Genomic DNA, 23,395 nt, shown 5'->3' on the forward strand with positions numbered 1-23,395 from the left:
AGCAAATTCCCAGCACAACCAGCAGGAGGTGCCACGGTGGTGGGTCTGCACTGCTACACTGCCCTAAACTGTTGTGTACTGTTGCTAGGTGTCAAGAAATAACTGCTGCTTTCCGCCCCCAAAAGTTTCTGAGTTTCAGTGGTGGGTGAAATGCATCCAGTGTATATACATTTTAAGACTGTAACGCACTCTTGGCAGGCTAGTAGCCTAGACTGTTAACATTTATTTTTTTGATGAGCTGTATCTTACCTTTCCTGGCATTGTCTGTTGATGTAACAAAAGACCATATCGTAATGCATATAGATACTGTGGTAATGGGTGCCACTCAGGTACCTTGACAGTATGGGAACCTGATCTATACATGTCCTAATTTTTGTGAATTCAGAGTCTCAACTTTACTATTGATATGTATAGCTTTCAGGATAAGCTTTCCTTCTCAAATAAACAGAGAAATACAAAGTATGCAGGAATAGTGCAACCAGAACTGCATGGAGAGGCCTTATAGTAAATAAAATAATGACTGCAGTTTGGTGCACAACATGTATGCTTCATGGACTTTTTCCCCCCACAGTGGAGAGTTACCTATAATAATACAGAGGAGTCCTAGGCTTGTTTAGCTTAATAGATCTGTCAGGAGCACAGCCATGCCAATTTATCTGCAGGCTGGTGTTTGTGTTAATCATTAATGTCCTGGGAAATGAGAGATCATGAGCAGGAGTCATGCAAAGATCTCCTCCTTTATAATATTAGCAATACCACTAGACTGCCAAGGCAAGACATAAAAGATGTAAAGTCATATACTATAGATAAACATTTTGAGCATCTGTTTCAATTGCAGTAATGGAACAAGCCTACAACACCAGCTGGTCATTCATTCAAATTCAAATCAGATCCACACTTGCATTATTTTAAAAATTAGACAAGATCAGGCCAATTCATACTGGGGAGATCTTCAGGCATCCAGATGCTGCCACTTCAATTACAATTTACCTTTACTTAATTTTGTCATCCGAAGATGAATGTGTATCACCGCAGTATCATTGAGTTTACACATTAGTTTTAAATTTTTATAAGCTTTTGTACAGATGGCAAATTGCAATTCGTGATTATTTTAGGAAGAAATAGGCTGGAACTGAGCAGTACTCACCCTGAATTAGTGATCCAAGCTCTAGAGGGTATGTAGGTTTACTACATAGTACCTAGAAAGGTCTCCAGGTTTAATCCTGTCAGGCTCAACAGAGACGCGTGTTTGTACCTTCACTTGTGAACATTCATAACACCAAACTTGACTAAGTACTTCACTCAGGAGGGACAAAGAAGCTAGTGTAACTCTAGAATGGTTTTGTCCCAAAATGTAAACTGTAGAGTAGAACATGGTCTTGATTTTAATATGGGATAAGAAATGCATATCTGCAATTTTTAGGTATCATGAAAATTGAGAGTTGAACAAAGCAGATTTGTGCAGGATACAATTTGTTGCACATAGATAGCTGCTGAGTGTAAAGTTTAAGGTATTTTTAGGGCCCTTCATTTTTAGTTTTTATTTTATTTAATTTTTCCTGGGAATTTATCAGTATTTATTACCACAACAAAAACAGGTGAAAATCAGTGCAAAAAACTATTTAATAATTTTTCTGGGTGAATATCGGGGTTTATTTTGGTGGCTGGAAAGATGGAAATATTCAGTAGATTAATGCTCTGAATTCCGTTAATCAATGTGGTTTGGTGTAGAACGAAAGCAGAACTCAAAGCACAGTGCCAGCTCTGAGTTTAAGAAAACAATACATCTCTAATCCCCAAATAAAACTTTTCATTTGAAAAAAACAGTTCACTGTTGTACACTTAGAACTATTAGCCCATAAGCATTTATGTTTAATAATTGGGCCACACCATTTGCAGCGCATACACTCAAGTCTATCCTTTTCTCCTGTTCGTTTTTTTAAACTTTCGAATACTTCCTTATGATCTGAAACATATTCTGATACAGATTTTCATTTTCTTCCAATTTTAGTGTGTCAAATCTTTAATCCATCATCTGCTAACAGTTTGAAATGCGTGCATGGTGGGCGTGAGATTCATCAGTATGTTCCGAGGTGCAACGCACTTCAGAGCTTGCCTGCGTGCCTTTTGTTTATTGTGTATCTTCTAGACTAACACAGCCTTATTTCAGCAGGCAACTTTGCATATACACAGAGACAATAATGTATTATCGTAATACCTATTTCTCATGCAATGATTGTATTTTCCTAATAAAACAAGTTATTTTTATGTATTTGAATGATACAAAAGTAGGGGGAGAATTGGGGAAAAAAAAGGAATAATACTCTTTGTAAAACCTGGGAATTTTTCAGTAAAAATTGGTTTAAACTGAAAATGAAAGGGCTTAGGTATTTTTTAAAAATGGAAATTTTCCATTTTAAAAATCCTATTTCTCAAGGTCAAAACTATGACCATTTTGAAGGATATTTTTACATCATAAAAGTAAAATTGAAATAATTATAATGTAGCATCAATGTATATTATTTGCCTTTTTTGGAGGCGGGGGAGTTGATTTCAATGTCTTGCCCATAACAATGTTTTTCATTACAAGTACTGAACATACTGTGCAGCTGAAACAAAGTTGAAGTGAAAATATATTCAGTGAGTAGAAACGTGTTTAACCTTTCTCTGTGTTCTAAGCTCTTCCTGCTAGTGCTGAGCTTTGATCTGCTCTTTCTCAGCTGGGTTTCTGTTAGCAGCCATGAGTGAGGCAGTGAGGAGCAGAATCTTCTAAGTAATTGAATAGTTCTGCTGTATACCTAATTTTATAAGTATTAGGAAGAGAATCCCAGTCCAAAGAATATCAGAGGTTAGGGGGAGGGAGTAATACGTAATTTGGTATGGTATTAATTATGTTGTTCCTCTTGTTGAAATAAGCAGGACAATTAAAGAAAAAAGTACTTGGCAAAGAGTAATTGGAAATCACACCATAAATAATGTTTATTCGAGGTGCGAAGGCACATGCTGCTACAAGAGATAATGTGGAGAGACATTACCAGCAAATAACTCAATAACTTGAAAATGGTTCTAAAATACTTTGACTGTCCATTCTAACTCTGCTGAGGTCAATGGGGTTACACTGAGGTAATGCCAGGATAAAGAACTGGAGAATCAGCCTTTGTTTTTTGGTCACGTGATGGTGCAGCACAGCTGAGGTATTTTGAGTGAAAAATAGCATTGTGGGTTAGTGCTGTAAATACTTAAGGATCTTTGAATTCTACATCAGATTCATACCGTGATCATAATATGAAATGTGGGTGCATTGTCCAAAGCATATTGTGGTTGCCTCTCTGGGCTGTGTGTGCATGCATGTGTGTGTGCATGAATATATATGTATAGTTAGAATCTGTCTTCAGGGCACCCCTTGCTGTCACAGCAGGGCACCTCACAATGAATTTAAAATAATCATATGTGAAAGGATATCAGGCCAACCAAATGATTGAGTTAATTAAAATTATTACCCTTTTTTGCCTCATAACAAGACTCCATCCTAATCTTGTGCTAATTGCTCACAAGCCTGATTGAGCAGCATCTCTAAATACCCTTGTCAAAGCAGCCTCTGTGGGTAGCTACGGAGCATTTGATCACGCTCAATGGGGGTATTTAATGTAACTTGTTAAATTTGATCTCAAAGACGAGTTCATATGAACGAGATTCATCCTGGGTGACTTCCCTAGGCACCAAGGAGATTTCAGAATGACACAGTCAAGTGTGAGGCGCATGCCAAGTCTACACCATTTATCCATTCACCCACTTCAGTTTTATTAGCCATAAACCAAAGTTTAGGAGGGAAAATAGAAACAAAACCAAAGCAGGACTATAGTGACTTCTGTGTTCAGTGCCTAGCACAGTGGGGCCTGGATCCTTCCTGGGCTCTCTGGGCACTGCTACAGTACAAACAATAGTAACTGATGACAAATACCACATGGGTACCACTGTTATTTTCTATTGTAAGTACAGGGGAAAGTGAGCTATCTCTCATACCACAAAGTAGTAACTGTGGGTATATGCTAACTTTTTTTTTTAAGGTACTAATTAGAACTGTGTGAATAACTGATTTTCCAGATCACTGGCAGTTCTAAAAAATAAAATAAAATATGTTCTGTTTGGGTCAAACAAGGGGAAAAAAAAAGTCCAGAATTTCCAGCACATTGAAAAAGGCATTTCATTTCAGGCATAGAACCTATCATGTCATTCACATTCTCTTTCTGGCCCAATGACTATTTGAGTATTTTATAGAAAGTGGAACAGCTTCAGTAGGAGAGACTGGGAGAGATCTATCCCAGAATTCCCTGTAGCCTAGTGGTTAGGCCACTCACCTTGGTGGGGGACACCTAGATTCCAGTCCCTGCTTCAGTGAATATTTAATTAGTTATACAAAGTGGGACACCTTCAACAGAAGACATTGAGAAACCCCCAACCCTGGCATACCCCATCACCCAGGACATTCATCTCAGATGCAGGAGACCTTGGTTAAAGTCTCTGCTCCAGAGCATCCCCATCCCACCTCATTCTTGTGCATCATGCTGAAATCCTCTTGGTAATATAGTCTAAGACACTGAAATGTTTCTTTTTGATTGTATGATGCATTTAAACATTTCTGAAGTTTTCTTTTTTTTTCATTTTTTGACTAAAACAAATTGTCAAAATGGACATGTATTCGCAGAATGTTTGTCTTCCGAAAGCTGCATTTTTCGGAGGAAAACAAAAATTGGCTGGAAATTTTTGCATAGATATAGAACGGACATAAGTCTTTGCTAATACAAGAATCAACTTTTATGACCCCTGTACAGACCATCACTATGATTATTGAAATAATAAGGCAATTTACAAACTACTCTCAAAAATTTCTGAAACTCAAGGAAATTTACTGACATTTATTTGAATGCAAGAAAAAATGAAGCAGCTGGGGACACATCTTATGCCTCATGTTAAATAAAATTTTCGATTTTAGTGGCCCCCAAATACTGCAAAAAGCAAAAGACATTATGTGGAGATGGGGCACAGCTGAACTGACCTTTCCAGCAAGAATAGATTTAATTAAAATGATAATTCTCCCTCAGCTGCTTCATTTTATTATGGCAATATCCATATTTCATCTCAGACAGTAAGCGGCTCCAATCTTGGAAGGCATGATTTTGCTCCTTTACATGAGGGTTGAGAAGAGTGAGAATATGAAACTCCGTCATGGAAAGCAAAAAGGAGGGTTAAACTTACCAAATCTGTATAGTTATTTTGACAGCTAATTTTAGCTCTCTCTGGATCTGTATTGACCAGGATGACATATGTGGTGACTCAGAGAAAATAGTGTTACAGGAACTTTGTGGTATCAAAAGATCATGGCAAGGTCAAACAGTGCTTCCAGTTCTGATGCACTTAATGGCAATAAAAACAACTAAATTATGAAAAATGCTAGGTGCTGACTACAGAGAGATGCCTATGGGGAAACCTTTATGATAATACTCATAGAAAACATTGCAGAAAATAAGAGGCATATAATATCCTGATCTATGTTATATACTTGGCCTACAGTAATGCATACAAATCAACTCTATTCTAAAGGCACAATCCAGGTGCTGCTAAAGTCAATGGAAAGACTCCCTTTGATTTCAGTGGGAGCTGGGTCAGGCCCTATGTAAATACATTCAAAATAAACAACAAAAAATACAATAGAATGGGGTAATGAGGTAACATGGGAGGTTATAAAGAGACAGGCATGTAAATTAGGTGGGCTCAGTTTATCTCCAATCCTAAATAGGTTCTCATTGTGCTAGATGCTGTACAAACACACAGTAAAAGGTAGCCCCTGTCTGAAGAGCTTACAGTCTAATTGAAGAAAAGTGGATGTAACAGTCTGAAGGAGTGAGGACTGCCAGGTTCAGAGAAATGGTAATTTCTCCTTTTAATTTATCATCCAGAAAAGTTAAGTCCCACACCCATTGTGAGTGCCTGTAGTTACTTTCCAGCTGAGTTTTTCTTTGACAGTTTGCTCTAATCTTCTGCCACTTCACATTCTCATCTTGTTTGCACACTCAGATTTTATTGTGATTTGGACATTTTCTTGGAGTGCCATGTTGGCCATTAATACCGTGACAGGCATCTAAGTTTTTTGAAGTTACTTATACACAGTTTTTATGCACAGTATTGCAGTCTGTGTGTTTAATGCTTTCATCTTGTCTACTTTCATATTGTTTCTAATTTATAAAATGAAGTGGTTTGCTTGGCAGGAGGAGGGAAATTAGGACCCGAAACCTACAAAGTTTTATGCATGTGTTTGCCTTTAGGCATGTGAGTAGTCCAACTCAGAACAATGGGACTACTTGCATGATTAAAGTCAAGCATGTCTTTGCAGAGTAGGGGCTTAATTTTGCTTCTCTGGTAATATAGGCTTTCTGTTGTAATCTAGTCAGAAGTATAAAGCAAGTTGCAAGGGTGTGGTTACATAAGTCAACTCTTGTTTCTTCTATTATAAGTTGTATTCTACATCTAAATTAATAATATATACACCAATGATTGTAAAGGAAAATGCACACTTTAAAACATTATTGATCACTTCAATAATGGATACTGATTTTCTAAACTGATCAACCATCAGACTAGCTCTTTATTTCTTGTGACTATGGAAGGATTGTTGTTGCTAGACTCTGTATCATATTTAATTTTTGACATCTCGGACTTTTAAAGATCCCATTTAAATGCCATCTCAACAACAAGGGTGAAATATTTATTTTAGTTTGACGTTTTCCTGAAAAGATGTGAGGATGAAACTGAAGCAGAAATAAAGTGTGAATGTTTTACGCTTGATTATAGCTGGATCATCAATGACTGCAATGGTTAAGGTTGCATAACTGTTGAATTCAAAGCGCAAAAGATTTCCCAGTTCCATAGTCAGAGAAATGATGGAGATTAAGGCACTGCATTGGGATGGGAGAGAGCTGGATTCAATTTCCCAACTCTGCAATAGGCATCGCGGGTAAATTGCTTTTCTCAGTGCCCTATCTGTAAAATACTCCTTTTCTGCCACCCTTTGTCTGTGTGCACATTTAGATTGTCAACTGTTTGGGGCAGGGACTGTTTCGTACTATTTGCAACTAGTACAAAAGGGTCTTGATACTAGTGGGGTCTCTAGGTGCTATTTTAATACACAAATATGAAAGTTTTAGGTGCACAAGAAATGCAAGACTTGTATAATAACATTTCATTTACCACTGAAATGTAGCCACCTCTCAGATGAAATATGGCAGTGGTTTAACAGTACACAGCAACACTTCTAGCAACTTTAGCAGAGGAAGGTGACTTGTAAATTGAAGATTTTTTAAAAATGTGTTTCTAGATTATCACACATATTTGTACCAAGAAAAAAATGTCATGTATCATTTAAAAAAAAATCCAGTTTGGGCCTATAGTAGTTGGACAACATTACTAATGTGGCTTAGAAAAGCACCAACATGCACGTGATTTCAAGAGACACTCTCCATTTCAGCATTTAAATAGGCTGCTTCCTCAGCTTGTATTTAGATTGTTGGACCTTTCAGTGTGTCTTCTTACACTATACCCACTGGAAAAGTACTGTAGTGCTGAGTGATTCTTGTCCTTTCCCATCAGATATGCTGTATGTTCTCTCCTATTTTTTAAAAAGTTGTTATATACAAGATGTTTATTATGTGCCATCTTTTCTGAAAGTAAAATATTTAAAATGTTTGTTTTTTCAATAGGTAGAGAACAGACCCAAATATTATGGAAGAGAGTAAGTAATGTGCTGCTGTGAATCACTGAGTCTAATGTGAGTGGGTTCAGTTCAAGTTAAATGTTGAGTAAAGGTGCTGCAAGTGCACCTCATGGCCTTTTCATCGCCTCTGTGTGTTTAACCACAGAATGTGGGGCTGGCTGTGCTAACACTTTTAATTTGCAAAGTGGGGACACTGCAGTTGCCTGCCCTCTTGGCTGTTCAGCATGCTGTGTGTGAGACTTGTAAAGGTCATACATTACATTTTGATGGGTACATCTTGAGTGATCACTGTGAAATTGTGCTCTGCCCTGTTTCTGCCAGTCTGCTCATTGGGCATGTACAGCAAAGAACTTTCCTCCACTTAATCACACTACTTCCCTGCAAACTCTAATTTCGATATGGCATTTTACCCACCTCACATCACCCCTGCAGTTTCAGATGGATACAGTATTCTTCAGTTCTGCATTATCTAGGAAAATATAGTGCTGCTGTGCTTCATGTGGTTGGTTGGTTCACCCCAAAGGTGAAGGTGCTGCAATGAGTATATGTGTGTGTAAAAATCTCTTTGGAGCCATTTGAAATGTCACATGCTATAAAAATGCACATTATCATTTGTATTTACTTGTCCTCCATTTCATTGAATTAAGCAAAGATTGTTCTGTTTAGCACGGAGAATGAAAGCAAATTTTATGTTTGTGTTTATTTTGGTATCAGTGTCTGTAAATTTGCACTTTGTTATGCAGATTAATAGTCAGATTAAATGGATCCCTTGAGCCCCTGGCAAACTAGCAGACTGTCCCTCAGTATTGGCAAGTGTGAGTACCCCTAGCATAGAATATTAAGCTAATGGGTAACATGGGCACTTGTCTATTAAACTAATGTAAGATACCCATGTTATGAAAAGAATGCTCTTGTTCTGTAATGAGAGTGTTCTTCCCATGCTGTCTGCTAAGTGATTTTGACAGCTAAAACCTACCAGCCGCAAATAATCATGCTGGCCAAATGCCAAGCAGAGAGAGAAATTAACATAATAAATAGGTTCCTGCTAATTACTGTAGTTCTTATGGAAACTTCTTTTTAAAAGCCACTTTTTTGTTTTTCTTTTTCCTTAAAAACAAAGAAAGATGTGGTCTAAGATTGAAAAACAGTGTGTTTTGAAACAGCTTTGATTACTAATAAAAATGAGTTATGTTTGTTAGATTCCATGGTATGATCTCAAGAGAAGAAGCTGACCAGTTATTAAGTGTTGCAGAGGGAAGTTATCTCATTCGTGAGAGCCAACGGCAACCAGGAACCTACACATTGGCATTAAGGTTGGTAATTACTATTTTATTTAAAAAGTTATTGAATGTTTGTTAATATCTCATTATGGTGTTAAGATGAACTACTATTTAATTCCTTTATAGAATTTTTTGTAATAGTGACCATTTAATGACATTGTATTTTTGTGGCCTGGTTACTGTTCAGTATCTTCAGAGTACAGTACTTTAAATCTTTCAGTGAGAGATTAATGTCTTGGATTTGAAATACTGAGATAACTGTCTATGGACGATTGGTTTTATTTTACTATAGATTTTCCCTCCTCCTGTCTTTTCCCACCGCCCTTCAGTTGTGTTCGTAGATGCCACATCTGGATATTGAAAATGGAGATGGAGAAGAATTTGAAAGTTCCTCTGTGATCTCATGTGACTAAACCCAACCTTGTATCAAGGTTGGTGACCTGTTGTAGGAGAGGAACTGGCTGTCCTCCGGTGACTCATGATACTACTCATGCCACCTGTGTGCCAGCCTAATCTAGCCTGTGAACTAGTGTCTGTCCTTGAACAGTTATGTGCCAACTGGGTGTGAATGCATGCCACCACCTCTATATAGCTATGAAAACTCAATCGGATTGTTTCCTAACTGAAATAGTTACAGATTGACTTTATAGTATCTTTTACAATTTTTTAACTTTGTCATTTTATTGTTCTCAGAGATAGTATGTGAAATGAATTGACTCTTCAGTTCTACATAGTTTAACTGAGTATGGCCCAGATCCAGGAAAACGTTTAAGCATATGCTTAACTTTAAGCACACGAGTAATCCTTCAGTAAGACTGCTCATATTAAAAGCAGGCCTGTGCGTTCCCAGATCAGCACCAGCTTTTCCATATCAGTGGTCACACATGGTTTTTCTCATTATGACTGTACAGCTGAAAAGATTCTGAATTGGATAAGAGAAAGCAAATCTTGCAAATCTGAGTTTTAATTAATTTCACTCTAAGGTACTGTAAAGTATTCTCCCTTTATTTCTTTAGTAGCTTTGGATCCAGTACTGTAAACTGTAATCACACTGAGGCTGATAGTAAGCACTACTCAGTGGGACTGGTCATGTGAGCAAGCGCTATACAGTGTGAGGAAGGGTTGCAGAATTAGGCCCTTAGTTATGTTGATTCCTGCATCCCATGTTTCACAGAGGGGAATAGAGAGCAACACGGATTATGGGCTTACATTTTCCAGGATACTAGCTGTATTGATGGTAAATGGTCTGCCAGTCTGACCTGGAGGAACATGCCGTCCTCACCCCAAATATAGCAGTCAGATAAGAAGCATGTCAGTGAGACCCATCAGCCAGACCTGAATATTATTAGCAATGGAGCCTCTGTTTCTGCCCTTGCATTACTTCCAACCACTCTGAACAGACACAGTGTATAGGAAGCCTCGACAAAGCTAGGTTATGCATTTACCACATGGTCTTTCCAAACCTGACTCCTGTCACTCCATGGAGCCAAATGTCACTATTTCTATTGAAAAAGAGCCCTCCAAACCTACAAAGGAAGAGACAAGATTTCCCCTTAATTCTGACCTGTATATCTGATGATACACCTGACATGCAGATCTTCCAAGTACTGTACATATTTAAAGGGACACTGAGAGATTGTGAGAGTCCTAAAATTTGATCCTCTGTTGTTTTTTTAATCTGTCCCACTTCGTGTTGTGGATGTTTTTTTAGCATCACCATTCTATAACTAGAACTGTAACCATTTCATAATCTCAGCTCTTCAGTGAGACAAGCCAACAAATAATGCTGTTTGCTGCTGTGCATAAGCACGCATACAGCAAAAGCATACAATGTACAGGTTGCTCCATCCTTCCCTGTCCTTGTCATGTTTGTTCTTGCAAACAAACTGATAATAGATTCAAGTTGATGAGACTCCTGCTCTCTAAAGAACAGGATACTTTTGGATTGCAATCTCTGCCTACCCATGTTCTTATGAGCTCATAAGAATAAAATAATACACACAGTGGAAAACAGTATGATGTATGAGTTATCACATCACAAACAAACTCCTGGCCCAAAAAACTCTGTCTCTTTGGCTAGTCATTCTTGCATTGTACCCCTCCAAAAAGGAGGAATTTTAAGAGAGTTATTTGGACACGTTAACTAGTGAGTTGGTTAGTGGGTATTTAAAACAAACACACACAAAAACTGTTCTCCAGGCATTCCATCTTCTCATACCAGATTTCTAAATATTCTAACAAGAAACAGAGAGATACTTTGCTTCCAAAATTTGTAACCTACTGTTGTTCTCTACAAAAGTTAAACTGATGAATTGCAGTTCCTCTGGAGCAAATATAGGATACCAAACTGAAAAAAATATGATGAAATATCAGTAAATATCCGCAGGTCTCACAAAGAAACTTATCCAGCAAATATTTATCTTTAGGATGTGCTGGACATCTGGACGAACAATAGCAATTAATGAACGTATTGTACAACAAAAATAGAAATATGGCTGAAATATTGATATCTTGGAATAATACACGGGGGTGAATGCATTTTCTTAGAAAAAATTACTGTATTTATATTTAAAAAATAGACTGCAGTAAGATACTTGTCTTTGCAGTAATATTCTAACAGGAACATGAATTGACATTTATATTGATTCACATGTGTGAATACAGCGGTATTATTATTTTTCATGGTCTAATGACTCCTTCGAGCCACTGCTCTGTAATAAAAATAAATTCAAAACGGAACAAACTGATGCAGGCCTTGTTTGAATGGCTGATCTAAAGAGAGAGAGAGATTCTGTCACTGAATTTTGTTCCTGCTCCTGCAAAATGCACAGTGCCTTTGACCAGCAGGTGCTCAGGTTGTTGGGCACCTTGCATGATGATTCCTGGTGTGGCTTCTTTTATTTGAAAATGAGTAATTTTTTCCCAGGGTGACAGGTTGTACCTATATTTTAGAATGAGGGAAAAACATGATCCGGGTAATTACAGATCTGTTAGTCTGACGTCAGTAGTATGCAAGGTTTTAGCACAAATTGTGAAGGAAAGAATAATTAAATTCATAGAGGTAAAGGGGATGTAATGTAATATGGATTTACCAAAGGTAGATCATAACAGCCTAACATGTTTTTCTTCTTTGAGAAAATAACTGATTTTTGAGATAAGGGAAGTACAGTAGATCTAGTACACTTGAACTTCAGTAAAGCATCTGCTATGGAACCACATGGGAAATTATTGGTTAAATTAGGGAAGATGTGGATAAGGAATTGGCTGAAGTGGAGAAGGCAATGGGTTGGACTGAAAGCTGAATTATCAGACTTGGGGAGGTTACTAGTGAAGTTCCTCAAGGATTGGTCTCTGAACCAATCTTTGTCAACATTTTTGTTAATGACCTTGAGACAAAAAGTAGGAGTGTGCTAAAGAAGTTTCTTGATGATACCAAGTTGCGAGGCATCATCGATACAGAGGAGGATTGGATGACGTTGAAGACTGGAGTAATAGGAATGAGATGAAATTCAGTAGTATCAACTGCAAAGTCTTGCTCTTAGGAGTAACAATAAGAATTTCTGCTACAAACTGGGGGATCATCAGTTGGATGAGTCAGAGGAGGAGAGAGACCTGGGTGTGTGTCTCGATCACAGGATGACTATGAGCCACCAATGTGATGCGGCTGTGAAAAAAGGCAAAAGTGATCTTGGGAGGTATCAGGCAAGGCATTTCCAGTAAAGATAAAGAATTAATTCCATTGTACAAGGCACTGGGAAGACCTCGTCTGGAATACTGTGTACGATTCTGGTCACCTGTGTTCAAGAAAGATTTAATTTAAATTGTAACAGGTGCAAAGAAGAGCGACTAGGATGATGAGGGGAATGGAGTGTCTGTTTTATGAGTGAAGATGGAAGAGCTTAGCTTGCTTAATCTAGCAAAAAGAAGGCTGACCAAGATTGTGATTGCTGTCTGTAAATACCGTATGGGAAGTAAATACCAGGGAGCATGAAGAGCTATTTAAGCTAATGGATAATGTTGGCATAAGAACAAATGGATGTAAACTAACCATGAACAAATTCAAGGTGGAAATGAGAAGGTTTCTAACCATCACAGAGGTGAGGTTCTGGAACAGCCTCCCAAAAGCAGTTGTGGAGCGAACTACTTAACTGGTTTTAAGAAAGAGCTGGACAGAGTTATGGGTATGATTGTATGACAGGATTGCTTGTGATGGTAAGGGATAGTACTCAACAGTCTGGGGGCTCACTTCCAGTTTCTGTCTTATATTCCTAAAGCTCATGCCACAAGGTTTCAGCTGGTCACTGTCAGGGGTTAGGAGGGTTCCCCCCCGAATGTATTCGGTGAAGTTTTTTCAATTTCCTTCCTTTGAGGCATCAGGGATGGCCATGGCTGGAGATGGGATGTTGGGGGCGGTGGCAGGGCTGTGAGCGTTCTCTCTCGGGTGCTTGACTGGCTGGTTCTGGCTCACATTCTCAGGATCTAACTGCATACCATGTGAGGGTTGAAAATGAATTTTCCCCCAGGACAGATTGGCAGTGACCTTTGTAGTTTTTTGCATTTCTCTGCAGCATGTGGATGCAGGTCACTTGCCAGAATTATCTGAATATATCTCACTTAATCATTTGGATGTAGAATCATAGAATATCAGGGTTGGAAGGGACCTCAGGAGGTCATCTAGTCCAACCCCCTGCTCAAAGCAGGACCAATCCCAAAATGAGCCCCTCAAGGATTGAACTCACAACTCCGGGTTTAGCAGGCCAATGCTCAAACCACTGAACTATCCTTCCCTGCCATTATTGGAGTGCACCTCAGTCCCTCCTGTTCTCTGCCAGTGGCGCACAATAATCTAGACTCCTATGGACTGTAATACTTTGATCTCATTTTGGCTGTTGGATTTAGTGTGTGGGTGGTGTAGGTGACCTATGATACAGAGGAGGCCAGACTAGATGATCTAATGGTACCTTCTGTCCTTAAACTCTCTGACTCTAGGGGAAAGGTTAGTGTCTTCAAACTTCAACATTATCTTTTTCAAAGTAGAAAATCCCGTTGAAAGCAACTTTTGCGGACAGTAAAGTATACATAGTGATGGATTTTACTACAGAAAAGAGCATAAGGCAGCTCTCCCTCTGAAATTTCATTTTTCTGCTGTATTCGGAAAACGTTTAATATACCAGTTATAAAGAATGTTTTCAAATTATGGCCAGGCTATATTTATGTAAGAGGTAATGTCAGTTGGATATAACATGGCAGGAAAATGCTCTTAGACCTCTTTAAATGCAGTGTTTGTGCAGTTAACCTTAGTTTAATTTAAAGAAAATAGGATTTGAAATTATGCATTGAAATCTAAACATTGTACATGCAGATGTCATTTTACTGTGATTAAGCATTAGCTTGACCGTCCTGGTTTTATCAAGGAAAATAGCCTGTGATGTTGCTTTCCATTAGAGAAGCAAGTGATACCATATTATCCTGTTCGTTGCTCTCACTTTAAAATGTGTGAAAGTGAATGCGCACACTCTGCTATCTCATATGCCATAGCTGAATATGAGTGCTTCAGACCTTTTTGGCAGCACTGCGTTTCCTGCCCCTGGAGTTCCTAACACTGCCAACATTTATTTTCCTTCCTAGAAGGAAGGAAGCAGCAGGCATATTCTTTCCATCAGCTGCAGGCAAGAGTTTTGTTCATTGTTTCAGTTTTTTTCTGTCTCTGTTAGAAGATATTCAGAGTATACCCATGTCTCCACTAAGTGTGGTGTTGGCTTTGCTTACTAGTGTTTAACCCAGTCCTTACCCTGTCACTGTGGTTACTATTACTGTTACTACTGTATTCTACTCTTATTTCAGCTTTGGGAATTTTGCTGTGCATACCTTGGTAGGTAAAGATAATTTTGCCTGTAAACTGTCAGATTTTTTTATGGAACCACTTAATTTTTTGGCCATTGCTACAATGTGAGCATGAATGGTCAGTGTCATCTGCAGCCTGGAGGTGACTTTGATAGCTGTTGATCTATATTATGAATATTATTTCCCAGACCAGAAATGAGGAATGCCAGTGACATGTCTTTGCACAAAATCCTGCCCCCTTTGACAAGACTCCCATTGATTTCAGTGAACTAGGATTTCGCCTTCTATGTCTAACTCCATGATTCAGTTTGATCTTTTCCTACTAGTATCACAGGTGGACCTAATCCCTTTAAGGGCTGGTCCACACTAGGGGGGGGGAATCGATCTTAGATACGCAACTTCAGCTACGTGAATAACGTAGCTGAAGTAGAATATCTAAGATCGGATTACTCACCCGTCCACACCGCGCGGGATCAATGTTCGTGGCTCTCCGTGTCGATTCCGGAACTCCGTTGGGGTTGATGGAGTTCCGGAATCGATATAAGTGCGCTCGGGGATCGATATATCGCGTCTAGATTAGACACGATATATTGACCCTCGAGCAATCGATTTTAACCCGCCAATACGGCGGGTAGTCTGGACGTGGCCTAAGGGACAGTTGTCCAGCCCACCTGTAATTAATTAGGCAGTGTCCTCTTGAGCCTCATGAGCATGGATCCTCGAAATCTGTTTGCAATGAAAAAATGTGGAAAAACATGAAATTTGCATTTTTATAGAGAATCTTTAGTTTTTACATTTTGTGAAAAAATGAAAACATATATTAACTATTAAATACATTTTACTGAAAGTGCCAGTGTCATGTATTCAGTGCATGCAACCTTCCCCTCTTGTGGTTGATTTTTGAATGCGCTTAAAATTTACATAGCTAAACATACTCAAGTAAACTGCTTCCAGCGTATAGAGGTTACTCAAAGGCGTATAGTGCTTGGGTTTTAATGGATCTCAAATTTCACTTCAGCCTCCAGATGTGAGTAATTAAAGTTATGAAAAGACAGTGAAAACTTCCCTAAAGATGGTGTCACTGTGTTTGGCAAGGAAAAAATTCCTTGTTGATGGCAATGTGCTGTTTTGTACTGTATGCAGAGTGGCTTTAGATTATGTTCGAAGGCAGACAGTTGTAGAACACATGGAAAGCGCTGAACATAAACTGAATGAAAAGACATGAAAACAAGAGGCTGAATCAGCAGGGCCATCGACAATAATAAAGAAATAGTGCACTGTGACTGGATCATTCCAGTGCATTAGAAAAAAATTTTTTTCTGAAAATCTAGAAAACAAACAGAAGTAAGAAATACAAATTGCAATTCTATTAATTTTATTATAATGATTGATGGCACTGGTAGGCTTCGAACTTGCTTAAAAATAGTAAATATACCAATAAAACATTATGTTCAACTAATACCTATATATATTGTGGCTAGGGAAACTTAAGTTCAGTGTTTCATTTTAAACGTGGAAAAACACTTTGTTTTTTATCAGAGAATTTTGGTTTTTTAATCACAAAAAGCTAGGTCCCTGCCGATGAGCGATAGCTGACTCCTATAAAGATCAATGAACAAGTGAGGGAAAGCTGCTCAAGAGTCCAGAAAGGCTCTGAAAGGAACCCAGGATGGCTGGGCAGACGGCCTGGGAAGGAGAGTGAAGGCTTCCATGGGTTCCCTGGACAAGAACAATGCTGAAAAACTGATTCAGATAACGCTGGGTAACACCGTAGCAAGCTCTTAGAGAGGCAGATGTCAGCATTAAGACCCAGAGTTTAAGGAACTGGGAAGAGATGCAGCAATAATGCAGAAACTAACATGGAGTCAATGGGGACCTTGTTTGAAGGGAGGGACAATGTGGGGGGGTCGGCATGAGAGGAAAGATAGTACGTGGTTTAGGATATGGAACTCAGGAGACCTGAATTCAATTCCCTGTTTCAATTCACAAGTTTCTTTGTGACCTTGGGGAAGTCACTTAGTGTCTCTGTGCCTCAGTTCCATCTGTAAAATGGGGATCACAGCACTTTCCTACCTCACCAGGATGTTGTGAGGATAAACACGTTAAAAATTGTGAGATGCTCAGATACTATGATGGTGGGGAACCATTTTTTTTATTCATGGATGTGGGGTTTTTTTGGGGGGACAGACCTGAAGCCCCCAACATCCCTCACTGCACAGCTCTCACTCCCTTTTCACCCCACTCTTTTCTATACTGTTCCAACTCACACATTCCCTCCAACTGCTTAGACTCCCTTACTACTGCTCTGACCATGCTCCATCTCCTCCAAAATTCCTTCCATCAACCCCAATGCTTTGAGACTCCTGCAACATTCAGATCCCTATTGCTCCGAGCCCCACACCCACATCCTCTGCTTCTTGGAGCTCTCCTCCTTGCCGCAGGAATGCATGGAGGAGTAGTGGGGAGGTGGTGGGTCTGTAAGGCATGCATGTACCAGCTGGGTGCAGAGACGGTGAGGAGCGTGGAGATGCATAGTCCCTAGTCCAGATCTGGGCCTAATGTATGGAGGCTCTTCACATCTATCTGTAGCATAGGAGGCACAGGAAGGTGTGAAGTGACACAGTGATCTCAATAAAATGTTCTCAGCCAAACCAGAACAATCCGTGGGGATAGATTCAGCATGAAACAATAGCTCTGAGATGTGTGAATTGCTCTATTAATTTAGGTGACCCTTAAATATGGGAAAAAGATAATTATGACTTGCTGCTGCCACTTAGAGTGTTCTTTCCTCCCACAAATTCTAAAGATAAGAATAAAAGTGAATGAAAGAAAACAAGAATCATATAGAAACAATCCTGAAATCAAATCTGTTACATTTGAGTAATGTTACGGGGTTGTCTCCTGAGCACCTCCTCCTGGCTGCTGGCCCACTCCTTTCCCAAGCAGTGTACAATGCTTTCTTCCCTGTCTTCCCAACTTTGCCATTTTATTTTCTATGACAGAGTTATTAGATACAGAACGTTCTCTGCCCCAACCAGGCTTCGTAAAGCTTTATACCATGTTCTCACAGAGTCTTTTGCCTACCAGAGCTTGCTGCAGTGTTATCCAATGTTGTCTCAATCAGTTTTCCAGCATTGTTATTGTCCAGGGAACCCATGGGAGCCTCCATGAATTTATCTAGTTCTTTTTTGAACCTGGTTGTAGTCTTGGTCTTCACAACATTCTCTGGCAAGGAGTTCCACAGGTTGACTGTGCGTTGTGTGAAAAAAAAACTTCCTTTTGTTTGTTTTAAAGCTGCTCCTATTAATTTCATTTGGTGACCACTAGTTCTTGTGTTATGAGGAGTAAATAACACTTCCTTATTTACTTTTTCCATATCAGTCATGATTTTATAGACCTCTGTCATATCCCCCCCACCTTAGTCGTCTCTTTTCCAAACTGAAAAGTCCCAGTCTTATTAATCTCTCCTCATATGGCAGCCATTCCATACCCCTTTTGTTTCCTATCTTTTAACCAGTTACCAATCTAGGACCTTCCCTCTTATCCCCTAGTAGCTGACTTTGCTTAAGAGCCTTTGATGAGGGACCTTATCAAAGGCTTTCTGAAAATCTAACTACATCAATGGATGTTAACAAGGGGATGATGCAAAGGTAGTGAAGAGACTAACATTCAGCCAGTACATTTTGTGACTGATGTAATCATACCTAAGGAGCCCAAGGCAATGGAGCGGGAGAGCTGGGCTGTAGTACGTGGAGGTGCTAAGAAATTGGGTTTTGTTTGTTTGTTTTTGCCTGTTTTTTTTAAATAAATGCTTCAAAACTTTAAGGCAGCATGAAGGTTGCCCAGTCATGCCTCATGCTCTTCTACAATGCAGGGTGTGGTTAAACTCAAACCTCTGAAAACCAGGAAATTCATTAAGGTAACACCGCTTTAAACTGCTGAAAAACAGGCAATACAAAATTAAGGTGCATGCCACCCCCACAATGCAACATTAACACTGTCCTCTTTGGAGCCAGCAATAGTCACTGGGAATGGTTCAGTAAGGATAATGGAAAGGTTAACAAACTACCAAGGGAAGTGGTAGATTCTCCATCTCTTGAAGGCTTCAAGTCAAGACTTATTAAGCTCAATACATCAGTGTCTGGGGTAAATTCTATAGCCTGTGTTATATAGGTCAGACTGTATGATCTGGTTCCTTATAGACCTAAAATCTATGAATCTACAATAAGAACATATGAAGACGGACTAAGAGAACATGCCATTATTTGTCTTGTATTCCACAGATAAGAATTCCAGCATTTACCTGTGTCCACTCCAGCTGTGTTAACTGTACCCGCACTGAATGGAGGAGGGATTAGCAGGAGCAGCTTGGCAGAGCTGTGACTGTGATGTGAAGAGAAGTGCATGTGCGCTTTGAAGGATCAAATATGTCTCATTTTTGCACTGAATTTTGTAGCTTGTGGCAGTAGAGGTACACAAGGCTGTCGTCTTGCTATGAGGATTGTCAGCCATGTTGTGGCAGGGTGAGTGAAGACTGTCTCAGAAGGAGTGCTCAGGACAAGAGTGAAGGTGTGGAGTAAGCTCAGTGTTTGAGTGTAGGTGAGGTGTAGGTAGCTCCTGTTTGCTACGCTTGATCTGAACCTGTGGTTTGCCTTGGAAAAGAGACAATGTTAGACTTTATCCTGTAGTGCTCATGTGCTCTATTCCCAATGTGTTCTGTGGCACAGTGGTTCTCAACCAGGGGTCCATAAGCCCTTGGGGGAGGGGGAGGCATGGAGCCCCACGGCTGAAACCTGGTGCCCCAAACCCCAGTGCTGAAGCTGGGAGCGGCACAGCGCTAAAGCCGTCATTCCCCCCCTCGCCCCCCAGCTCAGCCAGGAGCAGTGCAGGGCTGAGGCTGGCACCCTCGCCCCGAAGCTGAGAGCAACGTGGGGCTAAAGTCAGTGCCCCTGCCCCAAAGCCATGAGCAGTGTGACCCTGATACCAACACCACCTCAAGCCCCAAAGCCAGGAGCGGTGTGGAACTGAAGCTAGCAAACCTCCCCTCTCCAAGCCTGGAGTCCCAGGGCCCCCCCAAAGCTGGGAGCTGCACTGAGAATCCCCCTTCACCCTAGCTACCCCTCTGCCTGCACCTTGAGCTACTCCCTGCCTGCAAACAGTCCCCTAGCTACCCACTTCCTGCACTCTGAGCAGCTTTCAGACTTTTTGAACTGAGTCCCCCTTTGAGTTATATGTTTGGTTGCATCCCCCCACAGGCTGGGTGGCCTCCTGAGTGAGTCAGGGACAGGGCCGGCTCCAGGCACCAGACGAGAAAGCACATACCTGGGGCGGCAGATTGTAAGGGGTGGCATTCCGGCCAATCTTGGGACAACACATTCTGGTCTCTCTGCTGGGGGCAGGAACTAACAATCCCCACCGCTCACCGTGCCGCCGGGCTCCCCGGGATGCGCCACTCCCCACCACCTGCACCAGCCTCCACCTCCCACGCTGCTCTGAGCCCAGCCCGGTCAAGCTGCCTTTAAAGGAGCGGCTGAGCCAGCACCTCCTGCAGCCCCCGGGGGCTCTGCCTGCCCGGCCAGGAGAAATACCCCAAGGTTGGAGAAGGGAGCCCCTCTCACCTGGCTGCAAGTGGCCTGCAGCGCCGCCCTTTACCCTCCTGCGAGCCACCTTGACTGCCCTACACGCGCTCCCTGCCTGTTTTTTTTTTTTTTTTTTTTTTTCCCCTTCGGCAATCCTGCAGGCGGAAGGAGGTGTTGTTTTTTTTCTTTCTTTTTTGCTTGGGGCAGCAAAAAAGCTAGAGCCGGCCCTGGTCAGGGATGGGATGGAGGTGATGCTCTCTCTCCGGACCCTGCTGTCCGGAGTTGGCTCGAGTCCCACCAGTTCTTCCCCCACCCCCCAATGGAAGTAAAATTATGCCTGTGCCCAAGGGTCCCCCCCCAGCCCAGAACCCCGAGTTCCCCCCTCCTAATCTCCTTGGGCCCTGGAGTTTTTATAGCATGTTGAGGGAGGCCTCAGCAAGAAAAACATTGAGAACCCCTGCTGTAGCATCTGTGAGGGTAGAGTCTTAATACATGTGTTATCGTCATGTGTTGCAGGTTTCGCGTTTATCTTCACGCTTTCTTTCTGGTTTTCAGAGGTTTAAAATTAACTACTCTCCACATTCTGGAAGGGCATAAAACACCATTGGGGCGTTTAATACATAATTACTCTTGTAGAGTTGGTCTAAAATTTTTAAAGATCATGATAAAAATTGAAAATTCAAAGTTGTTTCTGTTTCACAGGATTCAAAACACATTTTTATTTTTTAAAAAGTTTTCTGGGGAAATATTTTTAATCAGAATCAAAATTTTAACCGAAATAAAAGCCATGGCCTTGGCCCTCTCATGGCTGCTTTGTACCTCTCCCATGCTGCAAAGCTGCTAAAGCACCATAGAATCTAGCCAGTCAGAAAATTATTCTTGTGTACGGAGAATCCCAAGATGTCCCCTGGTGACATAGGCCCAGCATAAGTCAAATTCAAGGGGTGTTCCTATGGAGAAAGTGGACATCTGGTGATTCACAATTGTCAGTAGAGCAGCTGGATATAAATAAGAGCAGCTTGAAGGGCCTCAATCACATTAGTGTAAAATTTGGTGTAACATTCCCTGGCCCACTCCAGGGTTGGAGGAATGTGGAGAAGGCTCAACACCACATTGGCCACATTCTTTCCAGGATCCTGCACCAAGTGTCACTCAGGTGAACCAAAGAATCTCGCTCCTTGTATGTAGAAATTCTTCCAGTTTCTTTTAGCCTGACTGGTGGACACTTGACCATCTGTGTTAATCTGAGTCATTGCCTTCCTTCTAAATTTGTGAAGCAAGATTCCCCTAGAGAGAAAGAGAGAGAGAGTATGTAGGAACAAGAGACCACCCACATCCCTTCTCATTCTGTTTCTAACTCCTCTGCTTATTCACACCTTGTCAGACTCTCATGACATGAGATGTTCAGATTCACTTCACTTCACACTAAAGATTTTTATTCATGGAACCCAGTGTAAAGAAATGGAGTATACTGTAAGCATTACAAATCTAGAGCAACCTTCCAAATCACTAGATAAGTAGACTTAAGACACGGGACTGTGTCCTCGAGTCCCAGTCCACTACTATTGCAGGCAACATCCTTATATAACCCCATGCATACATTTATCAAGGCAGTTGAGTTACACCAGGAATCAGTTTACCCCCATGTAGCCCAAATAAATCCATGCCAGATTCACAGTGTAGCAAAGGTGTTTCTTTGGGAACAGAGTGAACAGTAATAGCCTTGTGTACGACCAAAATGCATAGAATGCCAACTGGGTGGTACGCAAAGGCTCTTCTTTGCACTGTCCTAATTCCAATGTTGCTTTCTTCTTGTTATTCCTTTTGAGCTCTCAGCATAGTCTGAGGAGTACTCTAACTTAGTCTGGCCTGTAACAATGTGGGCTAAAAATATTAGACAACGATCAGTATTGCATAGTCGCATCCTGGTATGTCCCCTTTTTCTCTTGTATGCCAGCAGCAGAGTGGGTGTTTGGTTTATGAGCCCCGTGTAGACATTCCAGTCAGGCTGGAGCTCAGGCTCTGAGACCCATACCTTCCCTGAGCGTCAGAGCCTTAGTTCCAGCCCTAGCTGGAATGTCTGCATGATGCTTTTTAGCACCATAGCACAAGACCAAGTCTGTAGACCTGGTCTCTGATACTCACTGCTGCAGGGTTTTGTAGTTTGTTGTGCACAAGTACCCTGTGTGAGCCTGTCATAAACAGATAGTTAAGGGTTAATGCCTCTTTTACCTGTAGAGGGTTAAGAAGTTCACCTAGCCTAGCTGACACCTGACCAGAGGAACCAATGGGAGAACAAGATGTTTCAAAAGGAAAAAGGAAGTTTCCTTTGTTTAGTCAGTTTTTCAGTTTCAGCCAGAGTGAAAAAGATCAAGGAACCAGCCTCTAGTGATCTCAGTAGTGTCTTTCAGCCAAGAACCACAGAGCCCATCATAGTTAATTAAACCTCACAACTCCTGTGAGATAAATAAAACAAGACAAGATGAAATATGGGATTTTAGGTTTTCTAACAAATATTTATTTCCTGTTCTAATAAGAGAGTGGACCAACAGTTTTCTCCCAAATAACCTTTACCCATGAAGTTTCTCAGTTAGCTAGGTTATCTATAGGCTGTACTGAAATATGCTTTCCATTTTCATGGGGAGCTGTGTTTTGATTAGTCTTGATGGTTACTTTCCTTCTTTGTTATTAGTTAGTTTGCATCTTTACTATTTTTGTTCCAGCTCAAGTACCCTTTTACATCCATACATGACGAAAATGCACGTCTGTTTAAAACCTTTACTAAGGAAAACAAATATGTCATAGTTTGTCTCAAGGGTAGAAATGAATTCACAGGACAGAAGAAAATGATTAAGTAAATGCGTTTTTGCCCATGTTTTACAAATATTACTATCAGGAGCAAATCGTTCCTGTATATTGGAGTC

General features: G+C 40.6%; 1 protein-coding gene across 1 annotated transcript in view; it reads left to right on the plus strand.

The window, feature by feature from the left end:
* The window catches only part of CHN1 (chimerin 1), a 133,026-nt gene that overhangs the window by 9,193 nt on the left and 100,438 nt on the right, over window positions 1-23,395 (plus strand). Inside the window, exons 2-3 of the mRNA XM_050969038.1 lie at window positions 7,755-7,786; window positions 8,968-9,081. Of these exons, the coding sequence (XP_050824995.1) occupies window positions 7,755-7,786; window positions 8,968-9,081 (146 nt within the window). The remainder of the gene's footprint in view (window positions 1-7,754; window positions 7,787-8,967; window positions 9,082-23,395) is intronic.

The sequence above is a fragment of the Gopherus flavomarginatus genome, chromosome 10 (assembly GCF_025201925.1).
Source record: "Gopherus flavomarginatus isolate rGopFla2 chromosome 10, rGopFla2.mat.asm, whole genome shotgun sequence".
Classification (NCBI taxonomy): Eukaryota; Metazoa; Chordata; order Testudines; family Testudinidae; genus Gopherus; species Gopherus flavomarginatus.